The sequence below is a fragment of the Sinocyclocheilus grahami genome, unplaced genomic scaffold (assembly GCF_001515645.1).
Source record: "Sinocyclocheilus grahami isolate Dianchi unplaced genomic scaffold, SAMN03320097.WGS_v1.1 scaffold133.1, whole genome shotgun sequence".
Classification (NCBI taxonomy): Eukaryota; Metazoa; Chordata; class Actinopteri; order Cypriniformes; family Cyprinidae; genus Sinocyclocheilus; species Sinocyclocheilus grahami.
The window spans coordinates 1,384,880-1,408,061 of NW_015505312.1; the positions used below are offsets into that span (position 1 = coordinate 1,384,880).

The following is a 23,182-nucleotide window of genomic DNA, read 5'->3' on the forward strand; positions in this document are numbered from 1 at the left end:
ATCTTAAAGATTCCTAAATGCATCTACTTCCGGAAGGCCAAATAAAGTGCTTTTGCTTTCGCCCAGAAACACACAGCGTCTCCCTGACATGGCTGCATCAACATTAACTGCGGTTACTGAAACCACGCCTTCTTTCTTTGCATGCACATTTGGGCGGCATTATGCAAATATTTCCACATAGTGAGGTAGATATGTGGGGGCGTGTTAGAGCGAGGCGTTTTAGGGGGGCGTGGCAGAGTCTTAACTTTGATAAAGAATATCTCTTTGATTTTGAGACTTTAGTCTTTGCAACTTCAGGGATCTTATCTATGCACAATCAGCTTATAACACTCCAAAGAGAAAGGAAAACTTGAAATCGCATCATATGACCCCTTTAAAACCAATAAATCCTAATGGAATATGTCCCAAAACACACTACAGAATTTTTTTTTATGGTTTTAATGGTTAAAAGTTCATGGTTTGTAATGGTATTTGTAGTGGAAACCATTAGAATTTTCTGTGATGGTTCTATTGTTTTTTTCAGCAGGGAACACTAAAGCTAATATGCATCTTTTAGAAGTCAGCTTTCCAAAAGCATTTAAATGTCAACTACCTAAATGTCAGCATCATAACAACATTATGAACGCTACAACGACTTTTCTAAGGAGTTTTATATAGTTGAATGGCTTTTAATATTTAGCGAGTTGAACTATAGGAGGCTATAGATGGGGTTTAGCACTGAACCAAATACTAGCATTAAGATTTGAGACACCTTAAGTTGCAATTTAGTATTTAAAATATATTAACTTTAAATGTACAAAATGTACTTTCAACACAAATACATGTATTTCTTCAAAAGCACATCAAAAGATTATTAAAAACAATGACTTATAATGTACTTTAAGGTAAAACTTTAGAAATTATTACAAAGTGCACTTTTTAGAAGTGTACTTAAGTGTGTAAAGAAACAGTCATGCAAGTAGCTACACTCTCTGTAAGTCCATTTAAATGGTCTTTTATTTAATATTATATTATCTGCAATTACAGTTTTAAAAAAAAACATTATTTTAAGATTACACTACAAATGCACATTCAGTACAATAAAGCACACTTCTTTTTCACAAGGGCCTAACATTTCAAGTTCCCATTTCAAGCATGGCAACTCAGAATAAAACTGTTAGCGGTTATTCCTAATGTTAATGTAAGAAACGGATCATTGCTGCCCACCGAGAAGCAATTCAACACAGTAGTGCATTGTATTACTCTGAAAACATCAATATCTAGCTACATAATGTGAAATGCAATCTTATGTCAGTTGCAACATCATCCAAATCAATGAAATGCAAGGTCAGGAGGTCTCCACTACCACACGTGACAGTGAAATTGGGGCATCCAAGAGAAAAAAAAAAAACTGAAGCACGCTGGGAAGAAACAAAAGAAAGCTTTTACGACTTGCTGATTCTGTAATGTTGTCTTAAAATACAGCAGCTACACACTGAGTCTATTCACAAGACTGTGTCAAAAGAGTCTATATACATTTTACACTTTTTCTTTTGTCTTATCGGTTTGTGAAGATGGCTGCACCATATATGTATTTTTTTCATGTCAGCCTATTGTTGTATAATCTATAATCTTTACTCGCTTGTCACTAAACAAGTAAAAACAATGTTATTTGGTTGCTTTCCATGTTCGTCATACAGTCTCTTCCGGTCTAATTGGGCGATTCTTGCCCAACATAAGGTGCAATTTGGACCTTTTGAGAAATGATCTTTCTAAATAAGAAGTTGATCTGAACAGAGATATGTTAGTACAGTCAAGCAAATGGGACAACAAGATTAATGATTAAGATTAATTTAGTCAATAAATCCAATGTTAGTGCTTTTTGTCATTTTATTTTATTTGTCATGATCTATGGACCATGTTGTTACAGCTAACAACATTTATTAATATTTAAATAGTTATCATTCATTTAAAAAACTTGAAATGAAATAAATATAAATATTTAAACTTAAGAAAAAAGAAAATTAGAAATGCTGCCTTGGCAACTTGATGCATTTACTAAAACAAAAAAGTAAATACACAAATGTATAAAAACCCTAATATAATATAACCAAAATTGTTTATAAAATTTAAATGGGCTACTAAATTTAAACAAACTAAAATGAAAACTGAAAATATAAAAATAAAAGCTCATTTAAAATATTAATAAATACCATAATAGTATATAAATACTACACTTCTATGCACCAGTTTGAGAAATGCTTTGCGCTTAAGCCCTAACCAGCCATTAAAATCCCTTGACCGCAATGCTGAGAAAGATTAGTGAGAAAAAAAAGAAAAATAAAGACACTAGTTGAGAAAAATACAGCAATTAGAGGTGAGAAATTCGAGTGAGAAAACTAGCTCCTATTCACTGGAAAATAGGGAAATTACACCGTAGTGGCAGAAGGGCAGCACCAATTTAGCTAGCTAGCTTTAGATGCAGGAATCAAGCGCTTCGATAACTCTTCGACTTACTTGCAGACACACAAGAGAGGCACTGATTCTGCATTTAAACCCTTCAGCAGGTTTCTATTTCAATCAGCTCAGCTAATGTGACCAGTGCTCCACTGCGTAAAAGCTTTTGACACAGATTTCACGGCCTCTTGCGGGGCTTTCAGACCAATTTCATGCTGTCAGTGAAACATTTCTGCCAGCTGAGAGCCGAGGATGTGTGTGGACTTCATTTACTTTGCCTCCTCCACTTGCATTTTACCCCAGCAACAGGGCTAGTGTGCAACAGCGTGGGTGTGCTAGCCTACGCTACAGTCATATTTTAATTTGTGCTGCCACTATGTTTGACACTAAACTCTGCAGTTTGCGCACTCCACAACCTTTGCCATCATCCGAGCATGATTTAGACATCTCCCTGAGGGATTAAGAAGCCTCTAAACAGTCAATTCAACATCATTGCCGTTCTAATCTAGCCACATTCCCAGCCACACTGAAGATGAGCCCGCATGTTTAACTAAACCCAGTCAAAACATCATAACCCTGCTATCAAGCGCGGGAAAGCTGGCACTGAAGCCATAATGTCCACCATAATCAGAGAGAATGTGAGGGAGTCTCTGTGGTGAACTAAACAATCAATGCTGTCTTAAATGTATAGCATGGAAAAGCAATGTTCAATTATGGAGGGATTTATTTTTCTCTTCTTGCAGATTAATGCCTTGCCTGTGAAAGAACAAAGTTTACTTTGTCAAATCTGTGAAATCAAAATGAACTCCTCAAAATAATGAATAAAATACTGTTGCAAATGAAAATAAGAGAACAACAATCGCCCAAAAGTGACCCTATTTACTTTCTTAAAGGAAAGGGAAAATGAAAGTTTCTGTCATTTACTCACCCTCATGTTGCTCTAATCCTGTATGAATTTATTTCTTTAGTGGAAGACAAAAAAATATATTTTGAAGAATGATGGTAACAGGTTTTTATTCATTTAAATAAAAATTATACATTTTTGAAGGCAAATTTTAAATTGTATTTCAGAAAAAAAAGGCCAAATCCATTTGTCAATCAAGTTATAATTTTTTATTTCTTTTATTTGAATTGTTGAAGTTTGTCAAGCCTAGACACTTGCATTTGTATGGAAAACAGCAGCATGGACATTGTGCTTATTGTTTAATGTTGTGCTCCACAGGGAAAAAAATAAAAATAAAAAAAAAGTCATACAGGTTTTGAAAGGCATGAAGTGAAGTGAGTGACCTATCACTTTAATACATGATTTAGATCATATTGCGAGTGTTTCATCAGTGCAAATTATTCAAAAGAAGCGTCTTTCTTCATAAATTTCCTCCTTCTCTGATACAAATTTCCTGTATGCATGACATCACTAAGCCCTTGTTTTTAAACTCTGCCACTCCTATTATATACTGCTTCCAAAAAAAAAAAAGTTCAACACCATGTATTCTCCACGGAATATGTCCAATTATGGAATTAAATTGTTGTGGATGCATGTCATGGATGCATGGAGCATTTTAGCATCATGCTAATGTGATTTATCTAAATTGTGGAACTATGTAAAGGGGCCAAGCAGTTATGACTTGGCTGTTTGTTGTGGTGTTTTGTGCTGAGGGTTGTAGGTCTGTTCACCCCGCAGCCAACAGCAGATGACAGCAGAGACTAGAGCGGTTGCATCTGTTAAGATAGCGGAGATTTGACCATCTGCCCTCATTACATCCGGAGAGCTCCTGGAATTGACGTAGACCATGGTACTTGGTGAAATAATTAGTCATGCATTTCTGAAGAGAACAGCTGCATGTGATATGTTGGCCTTGCTGTGCAGAAAAAAAAACTCTTCTAATAAACACTTTCTGCAATACAGTATCTAATTTGTCCTTGCATGGGAGCTATGGCCAGACAAAGTTCATAAGAAATATAAAAGCTAAATAAAACTTGTATGAATATATAAAATGTGTCAACCAGCATGCAACAAAGTTGCTAATAGGGATGCACGATATATCGGCCACCATATCGGTATCGGCCGATAAATGCGCATTTTTTTCTGTTATCGGTATCGGCCTGATAAGAAAGTTTGTCCGATATCTTAAAGCCGATAAATAATGCATTATTTCCTTCAGAGACACTTCAGATGCAAATTCTCCATGTTGACCAACAGAAAACTGCTTTCACTAATGTTAACACATTTTCAACAGCACTTCTATTCAGTAATTTTGACTGAATCCAGATGATTTAGGCAGTTTATAACTACTTGCTATCTGGGTTGTGTTCTGTGAGAATTAATTACCAATTGGATGCAGATGTGATCTCCATCTGAATGTAAATTTGATTTCACAGCAATTTAGTTTTTCATCATTCTCAGTGGTGTCTCCTGATAAGCACTTATACGTTTGGCGTGAAACAGATCCAACAGTTTGGATAAAAGCGACTCACTGTTCTGGCAGTGGATTCCATCGAAGCCTATTGGACACTTGCAGACATATTCACTGAAGACATCTCCTCTTCGGGAGTTGGCGACGATTTCACAGAAGCCATCGTTTTTACAAGGGTTTGGGTTGCAGGGCCCTGAGAACAAAGGTCATGTGAGAAATGATCAACCTTAGCTGAAATGCATACAAGTAACCTTTGCACATACATGTTCACATATCTACATCAATAACTGATAAGACTGTTACCAAAATCAGTCTCGTTGCAGGTGGGGCCAGTGAATCCTTCAGCACAAATGCATTTAAAGGGATCTTTTCCTGCTTCGGTCACACAGGTTCCTCCGTTCAAGCACACATTTACTTCACAGCTGTCAGCTGAGAAAAGACAAAGATAGTGGATTTGATATCACATCCATTATTGACATAACTTTCAATAAAACTCAGTGGGGCTCATTCATTATACATGAACAGAATTACTTTTTTTATAAACTTCTATAAACGGTTACATTCAAATCCATGCAACATGAATTACGAAGGATTACAGAGAAATTATTCATCTTGCGTTTCATGAATAATGCTCAGTTGGGTTTAATTCAGTGCCATCAGCAGTATTTTCTGATGGGATGCTTCTGATGGTTTAGAATTCTGTTTCTTTTAAAAAGGGAAGGGAAAAAGACAATGGGTTCACTGTTTGGTCATGTTTTTATTAGGGTTGGACAAAGTGGACACGACCCAAATTGCTGACGAGGCCGCAATTGAACAAATGTTTCAAGAAGTTTCTTTGCAGTCCTGTATGGTCTATATAAAAATTGTTTGTGAAGGTCAGGAATGTTTACGTGGGACAGCAATGGACTGAGGAAAAAAGTGTGGAAATTCAAATGGAAATTTAGCAGAATAAAAATAGAGTAAAAAACCTCCTAAAGGATAAATATAAGTAATGATAATAAAAAAAATAAAAAGGGAAGGAATAAATAAGCAATATATGGATTTGGAACTACATAAGGGGTGCAAACAAAATGGCAGAATTTTTTTTTGCTGCATTAAGCTAAAGAAACTGCACCTCTTACATTTTATGGTTATGCTGAAATGGAAACCAAAAAACGAAAATATCCCACAGTTTTTGTAGCCGTTACTATCTTTAACTGTTAATTTTAGCCTGACACATATAGGCCTTAAATTTGCAGAGTTACAACTTTCCACAATCTGTGCTGGCTTCCCACAACTCTGTGTAAATGACACCTCCGTGAGAGACTTCCTGCGCATCGTTGTGTCCTCCCCTGGCACCAATCCAAAATACCACAACAGAGACACTCAGCAGAGTTTATTCTAGGTGAGCAGCACTCGAAATGATAATTAGCCCATGTTTCATGCAGCTCCACTGCAGGTTTCAACCGTGTGAACTTGTTTCACGCCAAGCCATCATTTGGCGAACAATCTCCTCTAATTGTGACAAAAGGCAACGGCCTTCACGCTCAGGGCTGAAGCTTCTGGGATAACGATAAAGCCACGGCCTGCATAAACAGAAACCTTCTTATTCAAACGATTGCAATGTTTATCTTTGGAATGGAATGCATCCTCCTTTTCACGCTATACCAGAAGGCTGAAAGCACAATTCCTTTCAATCTTCTCAAGGAAACTAATTTTAGTTCTTGGAAAAAAATAAAATAAAAATTCCCTTGGAATTGCTTTTGATATAACACGCCAGGAACAAAACGTTTAGCAACTCAGATCAACCCATCCATCATAGATAAGCACAGAAAACTCCATGGGGAACAGAAACGGTCTATGGATAGCCTGAAGGATTCGTAGTCAACAAGCTTTTCTTGCCGAACAGTTATGACAAAAATGACAAGTTGAGAACTGAAAGTAATTCATTGCAGCTTAATAACTTGAAACACAACGCATTGCTAGTCACAATTCTGCTTTTGTTTCCATAGAAATGGAACTCTGAACAGAAACCGTTGTTGTCCATCTGCATGGAATGTCTTTGCCACTTTTTTGAGGTGCCATAATTTACCCCATCCTCATTTACCCACCCCCCATGTCATTCATGTTCAAGCTGCTCTTTTCCAAACAATGAAAGTGAAAGTTAATCAAGCTCAAATAAATAAATAAATAAAAAGTACAAAATTTGATTGGTAAATGCTCTTCTGAAATCAATTTGCAAAGAAAAGCATTAAAATTATTTGTTTTATTTTAAGTATTATTATCATTAATAATAATAATAAAAATAATAATAGCACTGTCAAATGATTAATCGCGATTAATTGCATCCAAAATAAAAGTTTGTTTGCATAATAAATGTGTGTGTACTGTGTATATATATATATATATAAACACATGCATGTATATATTTAAGAAAAATGTTGTTTATATTTGAAATATATTTAAATATAAATTATATGAATATAAATATATACATGCAAATGCATAAATATTTTCAAAATATATACTGTATGTGTGTGTATTTATATATACACATAATAAATGTACACAGTACACACACACATATATTATGTAAACAAACTTATTTTGGATGTGATTAATCGCGATTAATCATTTGACAGCACTAAATAATAATAATAAAAATATTTATTGGAAAATTGAAAAGGAATTGAAAAGGCATTGCATTTAAAAACTAACTTTTATTTCTATTTATTTTAAATGTATTAATTTGTTGCTTTAACTGCCTTTTAACCATGAATTACATTGTTTTAAATGTGTATTTATGTGTCACAAAATAATTTATTTAGTTTTATTGTTACATATTATATATTGTAACTACATTTTAAAACATGAATTTTAACAGTTTTAAATGTCTTTTAATTTGGCAGTTTAAAAAGTAATTTATCCATTGATGTTTTTATGTTTCAATTATTTTATTTAGCATTTATTTATTATTTTAGTAGCACTAGTAATAGTTCTCTAGCCACCATTCACTTTCATTCTATGGAAAAGAGGAGCATAAATATCAGAAACTCCTTTTGGGAAGAAAAAAAATAGGCCTACAGGTTTGGAATGACATGAGTTGGAGTAATTTTGTTGGGTAAACTATTGCTATACTTGAGATTATATTTATGAAAACTAAACAGGGTGGATAATTCATGTCAGGGATTCCACTTCATGATGTATTACCTAACATTTACTAGCTATACTTAACCTAGTTTAACTGTCAGAGAACTCAATGTTGGCCTAATACGTTCTGGAAGGCCATTAGACAGAACTGAACACATCAGCTGAATGCAAAGCTGTTTGATGAAGTGAAACATTTGATCAGCGTCTCATCAGCTGAGCTGGCCTTCTGATCAGCAAAAGCTCTGAAATGGGAGTGAGAGCAGATTATTCCCACAGGCTTTCGGATAGATGGCTTTAGGCGCTATAGTATATCACATGTTTTTTTTCGGAGATAAACGTGTAAAGGCAGGCAACTGTGGGAGTGTTCGCTGCTCTCTCACAAATGAGGCATGCAAACAGGGACAAAGAAAGCAGAAATGCAACTGTGACCCTGAAAAAAAACAAGCGGGCAGTGCTGAGCCAACTCACAAAATGAGTAATAACCAACGTGCAATTGACCCAATCCCAGTATGGTCAAAAACGCTCTTACTGTGACTGCACACAGATATTAAAAATGTGCAGCCTCAAAGGGATACACCTAAAAATAAGAATTTTGGAATAACACCAGTGGAACCAAAGGCTGGTCTGTTATAATATTTTTGCAATTGAGTTTGGTGATACTAGTGACAAATTACAAACTTCAGCTTTAAATTTAAGTAAACAGTCCAGTAACAAACACATTTGATGTGCTACTATTATGGTTTGCCAGAAAAATACTACAATTTTTAACTTAAAGAACCAAAATGAACAGTTCGAAGCTGAAAATAACAGAACAGCTCAAAACCATAAAACCACTCGCTCCTTCATTTCATATATCTGGAACGTCACTTGAGTCATTTCAAAAAGAAGCATGACCTGATCTGCAATCTTATGAGTACAATAATTATATAATAACTAATAACACTTAAAAAGTAGGGAAGGGCTTTAGAAATGAGTCATCGGCATGAGGAGTCATTCAGCAACAATCTGCTGAGCGGATCACGCACACTTGGCCAACAAAAGAGCCCTTGACTGTCGTATTAAGAACAGGTGCAAAACAAAAACAACAGATTGGAGGACAACCAAAACACCGCACACGTGCATGTGAGAGCACGCAAATGCAACAACACACCGAATCCCAGTTTGATTCTAGGGGATTCAAGAAAACATAGGAAATGCAACTGTACCAAGTATGCAGTGCACTCAATGTTTATAGGCTAAAGACGTTTATAGGTTTGATAATGGTAATTTAGTGACATTGTAAAGTCTTCAAATGGTCATATAAGGGTATTCAAAATTTCCTTGATTTTTTTAAGGCAGTTTATAAAACAAAATACTGTAACTTTCACAACTCAGAAACGTCCTTCCCATAAAAAATAAATAAAAAAAAGAGCATTTATTAAAGATATGCTGCCAATATTTATTTTCATATTATTGCTGATAACCTATGTATGGACAATGTCAAAATTCTACATTTTGTCTAAATAAATTGAAAATAAATCTTTAAAAAAAAAAAAAAAGTATCACAAATATCAGAAAATCACAACCTTAAAATTTACAGTATGAAAAAAGTTTATGAAATTGTTTTTGAGATTTGCACATTAAACAGTGTTATTACATTATTATTGGCAATAGTTTTAAAGATTATTTGAGGGTTAGATGATGGCATGGGTAATCTAAATGTTAAAAAAAGTGAAAATTAATATATATAATAATAATAATAATAATAATAATAATAGTTAATCAAACATAAAACAAAATATGCCTACAAGACACAGCAGCACAAAAGAGCTAATTTTGACTCTTCTCCAACATTATAAGTAGTGCTGTCAAAAGATTAATCGTGATTAATCGCATCCAAAATCTAAGTTTTTGTTTACAAAATATATGTATGTGTACTGTGTTTGTTTATTATGTATATATAAATAAATTATATATAAATATATTTAATATAAACATAAAATTTTTCTTAAATATATACATGCATATATATACCTATTTTTAACAACTTAAAAGGTTCTGTTACATTACTTGGATGTTACATGTATACATACTTTATCAGTGTCAAGTCTTAAAGAGGCATGGAATATATATATATTTTTAAATTGATCATTTTAAGCCCACTTATAATAAGTGCTGTCAAACGATTAATCGTGATTAATCGCATCCAAAATAAAAGTTTTTGTTTACATAATATATGAGTGTGTGTGTACTGTGTATTTATTATGTATGTGTGTATATACACACACACACATAATAAATACACAGTACACACACACTCATATATTATGTAAACAAAAACTTTTATTTTGGATGCGATTAATCACGATTAATCGTTTGACAGCACTTATTATAAGTGGGCTTAAAATGATCAATTTAAAAAAATATATATTCCATGCCTCTTTAAGACTTGACACTGATAAAATATGTATACATGTAACATCCAAGTAATGTAACAGAACCTTTTAATTTGTTAAAAATAGGTGATCTGTGTCTAGGTGCTGATTTGTGTTACAACCTCGGTGTATATTTAGACTCCTAAAGTGTTAGTTTACCTTTTAAGACTACCATGGAACATACTTTAAGGCTTATTGCTTCACACTTTATGCTAAAGGTGTCCTGGATTTGTTACTCCACATTACTGCTGGTGTGAATATGCATGCGTGTAGGTGTGTGTTAATGTACAGTGTGTTTTCTCAGCTATGTGGTCATTCGCACATCATTTAAGACGCCTTCATACGGCCCTGGAGAACTCCGTGTTCCAAACCTCACATTCCTACATCACTGAATCCCACGTTAAAACTCCCAGAACAGCTCAATGCACTGAGCCGTGTGGCTTGCACCTCTTAATGGCCAAGCAAATGATCCATAAAGATATGGTCTGCACATAAGAAACGTACTGTTCTTTGACCAATAAAATGCTTTTTTTTTAGTAAACTCTGTGAGCTTGCATCTTCAGGTGAGATTTCTGTAAACAAAAGGCATTTCTCTAGAACACCACAGCCATCTGTTCTTAAAAATAACCCACAAAGACTAAAAATACACTCTGACGTACAGAGAAAAAAGTCACTCTAAAGCAACGCAAATAGGCTTATAATTAATCTTACTTGGAAATGCTATAATGCAAAGCATAATAATTTGGCATGCTTTTAAACAGATTCAAAATGGACACAAATCCAGTGCAGTGTATTTGTTCAAAAACTGGTACCGAAAGTTCTCTGACAAGTGTTGGATTATGCGATTTTAAAAATTCAATACAGCAGATTGGAAAATGGAGCATGAGACCAAGATGGAGCGAAATGAGAAATGCCATGTTGCTCTGCCTATGAATGAAACATTGATTAGGGCTTATTGAAAATTAATCACAGGAGAAGCAGTCTCATTGGAACGCTATTAGGAGTGGAGTCAGGACAAATGAGCCCATCCCCGGAGGGGAAGACCCCGCTGCCAGATGGCACGGGCCACGCGACAGCTTTTGAACAGCTCGCAAACACATTCTTGCAAAAGAGAGCGAGTGAAAAGCGGGAGGCTGTGTAGTCGCTATAATTAGCGTACTCTGTCAGCTGACCTGAGAGGCCTGGGTTATGTTGATAAAAGTCTGCATTTGCTGATTTTAAGCAGTTTTTGCTAGATTTTGATGGATGAGTGCTGATCTTAAATCAGCTTGAGAGTGCAGCTTCTATCCAAAGTGGTTTACCTTCTCAACCCGAAAAGTGAGACAAACAATTCTCAACTTTTAAAGGGAGAGTTCACTCAAAATGAAAAGTGTGTCACAATTTAATCATCCTCAAGTTGTTCCAGACCTGTATGATTTCTTTATTCCGTCAAAAGGAGATGTTAGGCAGAACGTTGACGCTGTTCTCTTTCACACACTGACACTGAATGGTGATCAGCAGCTGTCAAGCTCCAAAATGCACCTAAATTCATAAAAAAAAATAGTCCATACGACTATATACCAAGTCTTTTGAGGCCATAATATAGATTTGTGTGAGGAACAGACTGATATCAAAATCATTATTTAATGAATATCGTTTGTCGATCTCAGATCTCATTATTTGAATATGCATTCGAATTCCATGCCTTGTGAACTGCTACTTGATCCCTTCGAACTAATGATGGTTGGCACCAAGTTTGACAAGATTTTCCTTACTTAAAGCTATAGTATGGTTATAGAAGAGTTGGAATATATTGCAAAAGTCATACAGACCCCTTTTATAGTGCTCTTTGTCCTGCATGGTCACCATTCACTCAGCTGCTAAACATCTGCTTTTGAGCTCCATGGAAGAAAGAAATCACACGGGTGTTGGAAAGCCATGAAGATAAGTAAATGATGTGCAAAATTCTCTTTTCTCGATGAACTATTTGTTTAACATCACAGAGCACCAATTCATCACTTGAAGTGTGAATGAACAAGATCAAGGGAGGCGACAACTGGATCATTTGAAAACTTCATGGAAAATGCTTTATCATGGAAAACTCTCTGGAACACAACCACAAACCAATCAAAAAGCAGTCAATATTACAGTAATGAAACTCTGCAGGATGAATTTTCCAAAAGTTTGCGCAAACCTGTCCTACTGCACTGGTCGTTAGTGGCAGGAAGTGCCCTAGCCTCATTGGGCTCCGCTGCATATTAAAGTGGCCACATTCATTGGAAGTGACTCAGTGATTTGGTCACTTGAGCCACACCTACAGACTGGAGCCGGATCATGGCCTGAGGCTCAACGGCAGATGGGGAAGTGTGTTCTTAAACAAGTAACAACATCCGTGGAGGCTAAAATGAGTAATAGGGCCAATTAAATAGTGAATCCTGAAATCCAGACATTAAAAAAACAACACTTGGAAGTACAAAAAATGTAATATATATCTTTGTTTGTTCAGGGTATATGGAGGAAATTCATTTAGATATGCTGTCAAAAAATCTTAACATTCATGAATAGCAAAGTCATGAAATTGGTGCTCAAATGGTCTTCCACATCTGACCATGCAGCTACAGAAGTCTGTCCAAGCCTGTAGGTCACTGGTAATGGACTGAAATCAGGACATGATGTTTTGTATAGACAACAAAAGGACAAAGCAGAGAGCCCAAGGCGTTAAACGCAAGTACAGACACGAATAATATACATTTTGGTCTAAGAGAGACATCAACTAGATGACCAGAGGGACTTTTCATAAAGTGAAGCCGCCAAGACTTGTTTACAAGACGACAGTGTGAGAATGGACACTAAACATCATTCATTCATTCATTACTACATTTATTAAAGTAAAAACACAGGCTATATTACACACACACAAAAAGTATTAAGAAAAGAAGCTGTTTGGTGTCTTCAAACTAATAAGGACCGTATACTTTAACTTGCTTTGCTTATTAATGTAATTTGCCATTCTGTTTCTATAGCGCTCAACGCACAGACGAAAACAAAAACACTTACCGCTCGCAGAGGAGACTGAAACAGCAAGAAGACACGCCACAAAAAGTGGCAAACTAACACACAAGCTCGAGAAAGTTCTCATGGTGCCGAACTGTAGTTCTTCGGTGAACTTCTCGTCGGTCTCAGGAGTCGTTCGGTGTGAATCCGTTCGCCGTTATGACTACAGGCAAGATTAGAGGCGAGAGAGGGACAATATATGCGCTCCCACGTGTATCTCTGCTCTCAGCCAATTACATCCTGTTTTTAAAATATGGCCCCGCCCCTAGGGTAATCGTTAGTGCGAATAACGGTGCGCTGCTTGATTGACTTGATACAGTAAACAAAGCAGCTCGGTTTACAGAACGAGAAAACATTTGGGGGTTTCAGGCATTTGCTGTGTTTACACGGCAAAAAATTGAAAAATTTACTTATGTCGTTTCAAACCTGCATAACTTTCTTTCTTCTGTGGAATACAAAAACCAAGCTAAAAAAAAAAACCTAACGAACCAACAGAGAACGTTCCCAAAACCTAACTTTTTCGGTTCCCAAAACCAAACTGGAACAAATAAGAACCTTATGGGAACGTTCTGTGTTTGACAGTATTAGTCACTGCTCTCTTACTAAGCCTATATCTTTTTCATATAATTAAAGTAGCCTAAATGAGGCTGTTTTTCTGATCCACTGTATAAATAACAAAAGTGGGGTGAATAAATTATGATAGAATCTTCAGAATCCCTTTAAATATCTTAAAAGGAGCTGATTTTTCTGAATGCATCATTAAGGCTTCTGCAGAAGAGTTTATTTAAACATTAAGCCCAACTTGCTGTTGAATTATGAACTGAAGATAAGTAGGCCTAATGGAAAGCGAGATAAAGCAGATTATTGTAACATAAACAAATGCTGCATTCTTGCAAAAGCATAATTGGGTTTTGTAAGGTCAGGGTAGTGGGTGTATTGCTCTAAGATGCATTTATGCATGTGGGTCGATGCAAAGTGTGGGTGATGGTCAATTGGTGATCATGCTTTTTTTTAGTATCTTGTGCTTTCGTGTAGGCCTATACAGCAAAATGCAAAGCTGCTGGACAACGTAAACTGGAGGATCTAGTAAATTAGAAATATTGAAAGAGAAATGGCACTATATTAGGCTAGTTAACCCCAAACTTGAAAGGACTTCACAAAGTCAAAACGTTTAAGGAGAAGACCAATTGTTCATGCACCACTAGATTCCATTTTATGCATAATGAAAAATAGCTTATTAATGTCTCTCTTGGCTCTGTTGCTGGGGCCCTTAAGAGCTTGTGTCTAAAATTAGTGCGAATAACGGTGCGCTGCTTGATTGACTTGATACAGTAAACAAAGCAGCTCGGTTTACAGAACGAGAAAACATTTGGGGGTTTCAGGCATTTGCTGTGTTTACACGGCAAAAAATTGAAAAAATTTACTTATGTCGTTTCAAACCTGCATAACTTTCTTTCTTCTGTGGAATACAAAAACCAAGCTAAAAAAAAAAACCTAACGAACCAACAGAGAACGTTCCCAAAACCTAACTTTTTCGGTTCCCAAAACTAAACTGGAACAAATAAGAACCTTATGGGAACGTTCTGTGTTTGACAGTATTAGTCACTGCTCTCTTACTAAGCCTATATCTTTTTCATATAATTAAAGTAGCCTAAATGAGGCTGTTTTTCTGATCCACTGTATAAATAACAAAAGTGGGGTGAATAAATTATGATAGAATCTTCAGAATCCCTTTAAATATCTTAAAAGGAGCTGATTTTTCTGAATGCATCATTAAGGCTTCTGCAGAAGAGTTTATTTAAACATTAAGCCCAACTTGCTGTTGAATTATGAACTGAAGATAAGTAGGCCTAATGGAAAGCGAGATAAAGCAGATTATTGTAACATAAACAAATGCTGCATTCTTGCAAAAGCATAATTGGGTTTTGTAAGGTCAGGGTAGTGGGTGTATTGCTCTAAGATGCATTTATGCATGTGGGTCGATGCAAAGTGTGGGTGATGGTCAATTGGTGATCATGCTTTTTTTTAGTATCTTGTGCTTTCGTGTAGGCCTATACAGCAAAATGCAAAGCTGCTGGACAACGTAAACTGGAGGATCTAGTAAATTAGAAATATTGAAAGAGAAATGGCACTATATTAGGCTAGTTAACCCCAAACTTGAAAGGACTTCACAAAGTCAAAACGTTTAAGGAGAAGACCAATTGTTCATGCACCACTAGATTCCATTTTATGCATAATGAAAAATAGCTTATTAATGTCTCTCTTGGCTCTGTTGCTGGGGCCCTTAAGAGCTTGTGTCTAAATGCTCCTCTACAGACACTTTAGCCAGTCCCACTTGATTTGATTGAATATAATGTGAGGTTGATTTTCCTCCAGCGGAGCCACTAATCTCTAATAACATAATGGATGTCGGCTGTGGAGAAATCATGGAGCTGGATTTGAAACATCAGACATTTAAGATCCTGGTTGACTCACAAAATATCCATCTTATTTAGCATCACTTAGGAGTGACTAACTGAGTTTCATTTATGGCACTTACGGGAAATAATACAATCATTTATAAGGGGGATCAAATCAGTTGTGTATTACAGAGTGCATTTACTTGGAATTTGCCGTGTAATTGCTATATTGAGTCCTCGAGATGTTCTTGGACTGCTGGTCCACTGCTGTTGTTACTTTTGCATCTGCTCTCTCCAGTTCTCTGAATTTCTGTGAGAACATACCACTCTGACGAAAGCACTTGTAATACATGGAAACTGTAAACAACTTGCTCCATGGAGCAGTGTGTGTTTTCAGTTGTATCCTGCCATCTTGTGGAAATGATCAATCAGCACACTGTTCATATATGAAGCTGTATTAAATCAAATCAAATCAATCAATCAATCAATCAATCAGTCCATCCATCCATCCATCCATCCATCATCTATCTATCTATCTATCTATCTATCTATCTATCTATCGTGTTTTCCTCTGTTTTAAGCATTTGATTTCTGGGAGATAAAATATAAAAATATAAAGACGTTTAAAGGGATCATTATTTATCATATTTATAATAGGATAATGTTATTTTTTCTTATTTAGCCTATTCATTTATTCATTCCTACTTATTTACGGATTTATTTGTATTAAGCATATGTGTTTTTTCCTCTGTTTTACACATTTTAGTTCTGGGTGGTTAAAATAAATTTATATGCAACATGTGCAGAAAACATGTTTAAAGGAAAGACATTTTTTTTTTTCATTTCATTTGGGAGAGTCTATTTATTTATTTAGGCCTATTTATTCAACTAGCCTACTTATTTATTTATTTTACTTGCTTGCTTTAGCATTTTAGTTTTGGGAGATAAATTAAATTATAGGTAAACAAACCAGTAGAGACGTTTAAAGGGATAAAATTACTTATCTATCATTTAATTAAGTGAATATCTTTATTCTATTCTATTTCACGTTTCTTCATACATTTCCAATTAAAAGTTTACTTTTACTTTAAATGTTTAACTTAAGGTAAGTGAACTTGTAATGCTTTTAGCGACCTTGAGATTTGTGCAAAGGCTTTATAAAAATAAAGCCACTTTTTCTTAAGTGCAGTTACTAGTTGAACATTTTTGTAAACTTTCACTTGTTTTTGGCCCAATATTTTGACTTCTCCTTCAGTGAAAATTTAACACAGTATCCATACTTAAACTTAAGTGTAATTTCTCTGTGCTTTTTGTTCACTTCAGGTAACAGTTATAGAATGACAGTGAAGTTGACGCTATTGTAATTCTAGCGCACAGCGATAGTGCTGGAACCAACTGAATATCAATGGCACTGTAGGCGCGCCGAACCTGAGGTCATTGTGACGCTCCTCCAATCAGAGGACACGAATGAAGACGCGCTCCAGTTGCTGGGTGTAAAGTGAATGACGATAATCTATGAATGTTGTTTGTAGTCGTCAGATGTCTTTTGAGTAACGTTACAGTGAAGATGTAAAGAGCAGAGGCACAGAGGAGTCACTGGACAACTTTGAAGACAAGGTATGCATTGTTTTCTTTATGCATGTTGTGCATGCTAAGAATTCGATGTTATAGTTATATTCTGTTATAGCATAACTCACCAAGTAGTATTTAAATTGCTCAACGCGTCCTGAATATTGAATAATAAAAATTCAAAAGTATGTTTATGTCAGAAGTATGATTAACTCTGTTGATAGAGTCACTGTAAACTGTACTCACTGAGAGCAGACAGATGAACCCCCTGTAACTGTTGCATGATGCAGCATACTTTGACTGGAAGACACATCCGGGTCAGTGAAGTGCCTCTGTTTTCCTGCTGGACTGAACATTGACACTCGGAAGCTGCTCTGTAACCCAGCACATATTTTTTTAAGAGTCAAGGTGTGATATGACATTATTAATTCATTATATGTGCAGTATTTATGTCTTTTATATTTGTAATTTATCCTATCTTTATATGTGTTTAGCATATTTTTTAAGTTAGAATAATTGTGTCCAAATTGACTCTTTTCTATTACTTATGCATGTGTGTCTGCACAGGTGTGTGTACATAGGTCAATGACAAGTAATGTCTGATATTATAATAAGGAGGAATATTATCTAGTTTGACACATGTGGCAAGTTCTTAGATATGTAATCTTTGTATCCATGTTTGAAAAACAATTATAATATTTTCTACAAAAAAACAACAACGTCATTTCATTCTTTTAAAAAGCTTTACATATATAATTTTATGAATATTGAGAGACTTATTTCCTTAGGCTTATTCCATTTCATCTGAACATAAAGTGATATTTGAAATATGTGCTATTCTACAGTCCGCTTATGTATATATTTGTGTATGCATGTTAAAAGTTCTTATAAGTTAAAATATTTATATATTTCCTTCTATAATTTTTTTAATCAGCTATTAGTAAACTAATCCATCATGAGTGCCCAATTGGAGGCAGAAGTCCGCACCATATCTCCTGAGATGCCGGCCATGTTTGATGGCATGAAGCTGGCTGCTGTAGCCACGGTGCTGTATGTCATAGTGCGGAGCCTGAACCTGAAGTGTCCCACGGCAGCCCCTGACATCACCTGTCAAGATACCCCTCTCAATCGTTACCTGCTCAAGTCTTGTCCCATTCTAACCAAAGAGTGAGTGATGCTGCCTAGAAGGATTTCTTGTCATCTTATTGCAGTCTTCTCACACATTGCATCTTTTTTAGATGGCAAAATACAATAAAATGATGCGATGTGCTGTAGAATGACTAGAAGAATCCAGGAGTAAATTTTTAGTTAAATAAATATTTGGATACACTTAATTACTATTACGCCACCTGCCCATGTCTCCAGGTACATCCCTCCCTTGTTATGGGGAAAGAGTGGACATCTCCAGACTGCTCTTTATGGGAAGATGGGAAGGGTAAATTCCCCTAAACCTTGTGGGCTGCGTAAGTACCTGCCTATGCCAGATGGAGCCACTGCCACCTTTGACCTGTTTGAGCCACAAGGCGTCCACAGTACAGGAGGTGAGCCTGGGTTTTTCAATAGCAAAGGAATTTTTGACCCCAAAGGGGAAATGTTGATCTAAAAATATACACAGAGCTATCATATGGTTTAAAAAGACTGGAATATTACTCACAAATAATCTTTTTATGCTGCATTCTTGCATTTTTAGACCTTGACAGCTTGTCATTTTCATCCACTTATGGTGTTTATGATTAAGACGATTCCTCTGGAGAGGCAAATGTGTTGCTCGTACTTTCACTAGAGTTTATCGGTCTCTGTCCCATCACAGATGATATCACCATGGTGATCTGTCCTGGGATCGGTAACCATAGTGAGAAGCATTATATACGGACCTTTGTGGATTACTCACAGAAACAAGGCTACAGGTGCGCCGTTCTCAACCATCTTGGAGCGCTACCAAACATCGAGCTGACTTCCCCAAGGATGTTCACCTATGGTAAGCCACGCTTGGCAAGCATGCTTGTTTGTTATGAAACAAGCATACTTGTGAAAAACAACCAGGCAGTTAGTCACAATTTCTTTATAATAAGATGAGAGTTTTTTGTTTAAAAAATGAAAGAGAAAAAAATATATATATATATCCTGTATGTAATCATTGAAAACATAAAAAAAAATGTTAAACTAATATATACTTATATATAAATATATATATATATATATTAAAATATATAAAATTCAGCTTTGAAATCACAGGAATAAATTACATTTTAAAAAAATGAAAGAGAAAAAAATATATATATATACCCTGTATGTAATCATTGAAAACATAAAAAAAAAATGTAAACTAATATATACTTATATATAAATATATATATATTAAAATATATAAAATTCAGCTTTGAAATCACAGGAATAAATTACATTTTAAAATATATTCAAATAGAAAGCAGTTATTTTAAATAGTAAAAATATTTCACAATATTACTGACTACGGATGCAGGCTTGGTGAGCAGAAGATAATTTTTTTTTAAAACATTAAAAATCTTGATGTCCAAAAACTTTTGACTGGTAGTGTATATATATGTATGTATATTAACAATGTCTAATTAAATCATATATATTCTTTAGAATTTTAAAGTATAATTTAAATAAACTTATCGTTCTATAAAAAATGTACAGCAACCACTGAATGCTTATTTCTATTATGTTTAACTATGGTTTATTAACTATGTAACACTGTGTTAAAGGTTGTACCTGGGAGTTTTCAGCCATGGTGGGCTACATTATACGCACATTCCCACAAACTCAGCTCATCGTGGTGGGCTTCAGTCTGGGAGGGAACATCGCCTGCAAGTACCTGGGTGAAAATCCAGCCAATCAGGAGCGAGTGCTGTGCTGCGTCAGCGTCTGCCAAGGATATAGTGCTTTGAGGTGAGAAAGTATTTTTAACTTATGCACTTAATATACCATTTTAAATATGTAATTTTGACAACTTGGTTTTCTGTTTTTATTTGTTTGTCTTTAGGGCTCAGGAGACATTTCTACAGTGGGATCAGTGCAGGAGACTATACAACTTCCTCATGGCGGACAACATGAAAAAAATCATTCTATCTCACAGGTAAGTCCTTATTCATGTGAAATATCTGACTCTGATTGATCAATGATAATGGCCACTAAACTGTATGATTGACACTTGTTCCTGGCAACCAATTTCTTTATATCCCTAATTATCCTTTGTGAAACTGAGTCAAGTAAATCTGTCCTGTAGGGCAAGTTTATTTGGTATGAGCTCTAGCAATATGGAGGCTGCCGACCTCAGCCGTCTGTATACAGCCACTTCACTCATGCAGATTGATGACAACATTATGAGGTACTTTAAAAGCTTTCATAAGACACTTCTGACTGCATTTTATGTTCCCATAATGATTCTTTTCAAAATGTATGTCTCTATTAGGAAGTTTCATGGACACAACTCCCTAAAGGATTACTATGAGAAGGAAAGCTGTGTGCATTATATTCACAATGTAAGTAACATTATTGAAAGCCAGTTATATTAAGTCATATTGTTCTTTTGAAAACCATAATCTTATATGTCTCTCATATCAGATCAGCGTTCCTCTCCTCTTGATGAACTCTTCAGATGATCCATTAGTCCACCAGTCACTGCTGACGATACCTCGCACACTAGCAGGTATTTATACATTAGATTTTTTCTATTCTGTCTCATTCTTTCCATTTTTATCCATCTTTAGCAAGAAGAGTTGATGGATGTGTCAAGTGGCTTTTAGCAAGCAAAAATAAGCCATTAAACATAAAGGACCTACCAAAGGAGTGTAAAAAAAAAAAAGGTCACTTCGACACGTATGGCCTAATAGTGCTTTTAGGCGCCCATTAGAACTCTCAGCACCGCCGTGTTTTTAAGATCCTGCATTGGACACCTGTGCTGAATTTTTCAGTGCCATCTGATCTTTCCTCTGTGATTATTTATCAGATTACTGCCGTCAGCTTCTTCCTTCAGCCTCAGGTGAAAGATCCAACAGAGAACCCCATTAACAAGCCTAACTGCCTCGCGCTAAGGAAATATGGGACACCTAATCTTCTTGAGCTTCAACAGAACTTTAAAGTTGATGCATTTTTAAAGAGGCCACAACAGAAGACTTTGCAGCCTTGCATATGAATTTGTATGGATTATTTAGTCTTTTGAGTATATGTCTAATTGATATTTAATGCAGTTAATTAATAATAATAATAATAAGGTGCATTTATAATAGGATTGAGAACCGATTCTTATTCTGGATCAGTTAACAATACAATAGGGCGATGTGAACCAAATACCGTTTTAAAGTACTTTGACAAAATTTCCTGCACTACAGTAGCACCACAATCTGAATCTACAGTGTAAAACAGTAGCACAAGATGTGCAGTCCGATTCTCAAATTAATGTCTCATGAACCGCTTTTTTTAGTGAATCAAAAGCATATTCCTCTACCAGTCTAGTCTGATTCCTGAACAAATACTTCTTGTGAATCAGTTATTTTTAGTGAATCAAAGGCATATTGCATGACCAGTATAGTCCAATTCCTGAACAAATGCCTGTGAATCAAAAGTATACTGCACAACCAGTAGTCAGTTCCTGAATGAATGCCTCTTGTGAGCCGATAGTGAATCAAAAGCATATTGCACTACCAGTGTAGTCTGATTCCTCAACATATGTCTCTTGTGAATCAGTGCCTTTTAGTGGATCAAAGCATATTGTGCAACAAATGTAGTTGAATTCATAACGAATGCTTCTTGTAAGTCGGTTCTTTTTAGTGAATCAAAATTATCTTGCACAACCAATTTAGTCTGATTATTGAACGAATGCTTCTCGTGAGTCGCCTTTTTTTAGTGAATCAAAGGCATAATGCGTAACCAAAGTAGTCTGATTTCTGAATGAATGTCTCTTGTAAGTCTGCTTTCTTTTTAGTGAATCAAAAGGATCTTGCATAACCAAAGTAGTCTGATTTCTGAACGAATGTCTCTCGTGAGTCGCTTCTTTTTAGTGAATTAAAGGCATAATGCACAACCAAAACAGTCTAATTTATGAACAAATACCTCTCCTGAGTCACTTATTTTAAGTCAATCAAAAGGGTCTTGCGCAACCAAAGTAGTCTGATTTCTCAACGAATGCCTCTCGTGAGTGGCTTCATTTTAGTACATCAAAAGGATCTTGCGTAACCAGCGTAGTCCAGTTCCCAAACAAATGCCTCTTGTGGCGCTTCTTTATTAAATCTAATGCATATTGTGCAGTGAGTGTTCTCAGATTCATGAGCATATGCATATTGTCCAGTTTCTGAAAGAATGAATTTTATGAGTCAGTACTTTTTATCTAATCAAAAACATACATAACGACCAGTGTAGTTCGACTTCTGAATGAATGACTGAGTCAGTTCTTTGTTATGAAAAATGTCTTGGTTACATATGTAACCCTCGTTCCCTGAAGGAGGGAATGGAGACGTAACATCGGTAATGACCGGCGAATTGGGATCTCGCTTAGAGAGACCAATCCACTTCAAGTGTAAACTAAACGAGCCAATGCACATTGGCATGGGATGATTGCATCCAGCTGCCGCTGATCGCAACGCGAGTATAACTAGGCAGCTGGTGCAACGCATACTCAGGTTTTCGCTGAGGAGCTGAGCCGGTGACCCGGCTGCTCATTGGTGGTACAGCAGCTGTGGCAACGGGACGTGACGTCTCCGTTCCCTCCTTCAGGGAACGAGGGTTACATACGTAACCGAGACATTCCCTTTCAGTCAGTCACTCT

The 23,182-nt window shown here is 35.7% G+C and overlaps 2 protein-coding genes across 8 annotated transcripts in view; one reads left to right on the forward strand and one right to left on the reverse strand.

The window, feature by feature from the left end:
- The window catches only part of LOC107590831 (lactadherin-like), a 27,839-nt gene extending 14,225 nt beyond the window's left edge, over window positions 1–13,614 (reverse strand). For both annotated transcript variants that reach the window (XM_016279748.1, XM_016279747.1), the window contains exons 1-3: window positions 13,430–13,614; window positions 5,154–5,279; window positions 4,912–5,043 (exon numbers count right to left, since the gene is read on the reverse strand). In XM_016279748.1, the coding sequence (XP_016135234.1) occupies window positions 4,912–5,043; window positions 5,154–5,279; window positions 13,430–13,511 (340 nt within the window). In that variant the 5' untranslated portion in view covers window positions 13,512–13,614. The remainder of the gene's footprint in view (window positions 1–4,911; window positions 5,044–5,153; window positions 5,280–13,429) is intronic.
- A 3,715-nt stretch (window positions 13,615–17,329) lies between these two features.
- abhd2b (abhydrolase domain containing 2, acylglycerol lipase b) overlaps window positions 17,330–23,182 on the forward strand; it is a 9,105-nt gene continuing 3,252 nt past the window's right edge. The window contains exons 1-11 of one of the 6 annotated variants that reach the window (XR_001609831.1): window positions 17,330–17,442; window positions 17,645–17,802; window positions 18,329–18,561; window positions 18,760–18,935; window positions 19,205–19,372; window positions 20,124–20,307; window positions 20,402–20,494; window positions 20,645–20,746; window positions 20,831–20,900; window positions 20,983–21,067; window positions 21,368–21,580. Coding sequence is in view for 5 of the 6 variants with exons in the window: in XM_016279790.1 (XP_016135276.1) it covers window positions 18,350–18,561; window positions 18,760–18,935; window positions 19,205–19,372; window positions 20,124–20,307; window positions 20,402–20,494; window positions 20,645–20,746; window positions 20,831–20,900; window positions 20,983–21,067 (1,090 nt within the window). In the remaining variant the exon portion in view is untranslated. Of the gene's footprint in view, window positions 17,443–17,618; window positions 17,803–18,328; window positions 18,562–18,759; window positions 18,936–19,204; window positions 19,373–20,123; window positions 20,308–20,401; window positions 20,495–20,644; window positions 20,747–20,830; window positions 20,901–20,982; window positions 21,068–21,367; window positions 21,581–23,182 lie in introns of all 6 variants that reach the window. The other 5 variants (XM_016279790.1, XM_016279789.1, XM_016279791.1 and 2 more) reach the window with 5 other exon arrangements.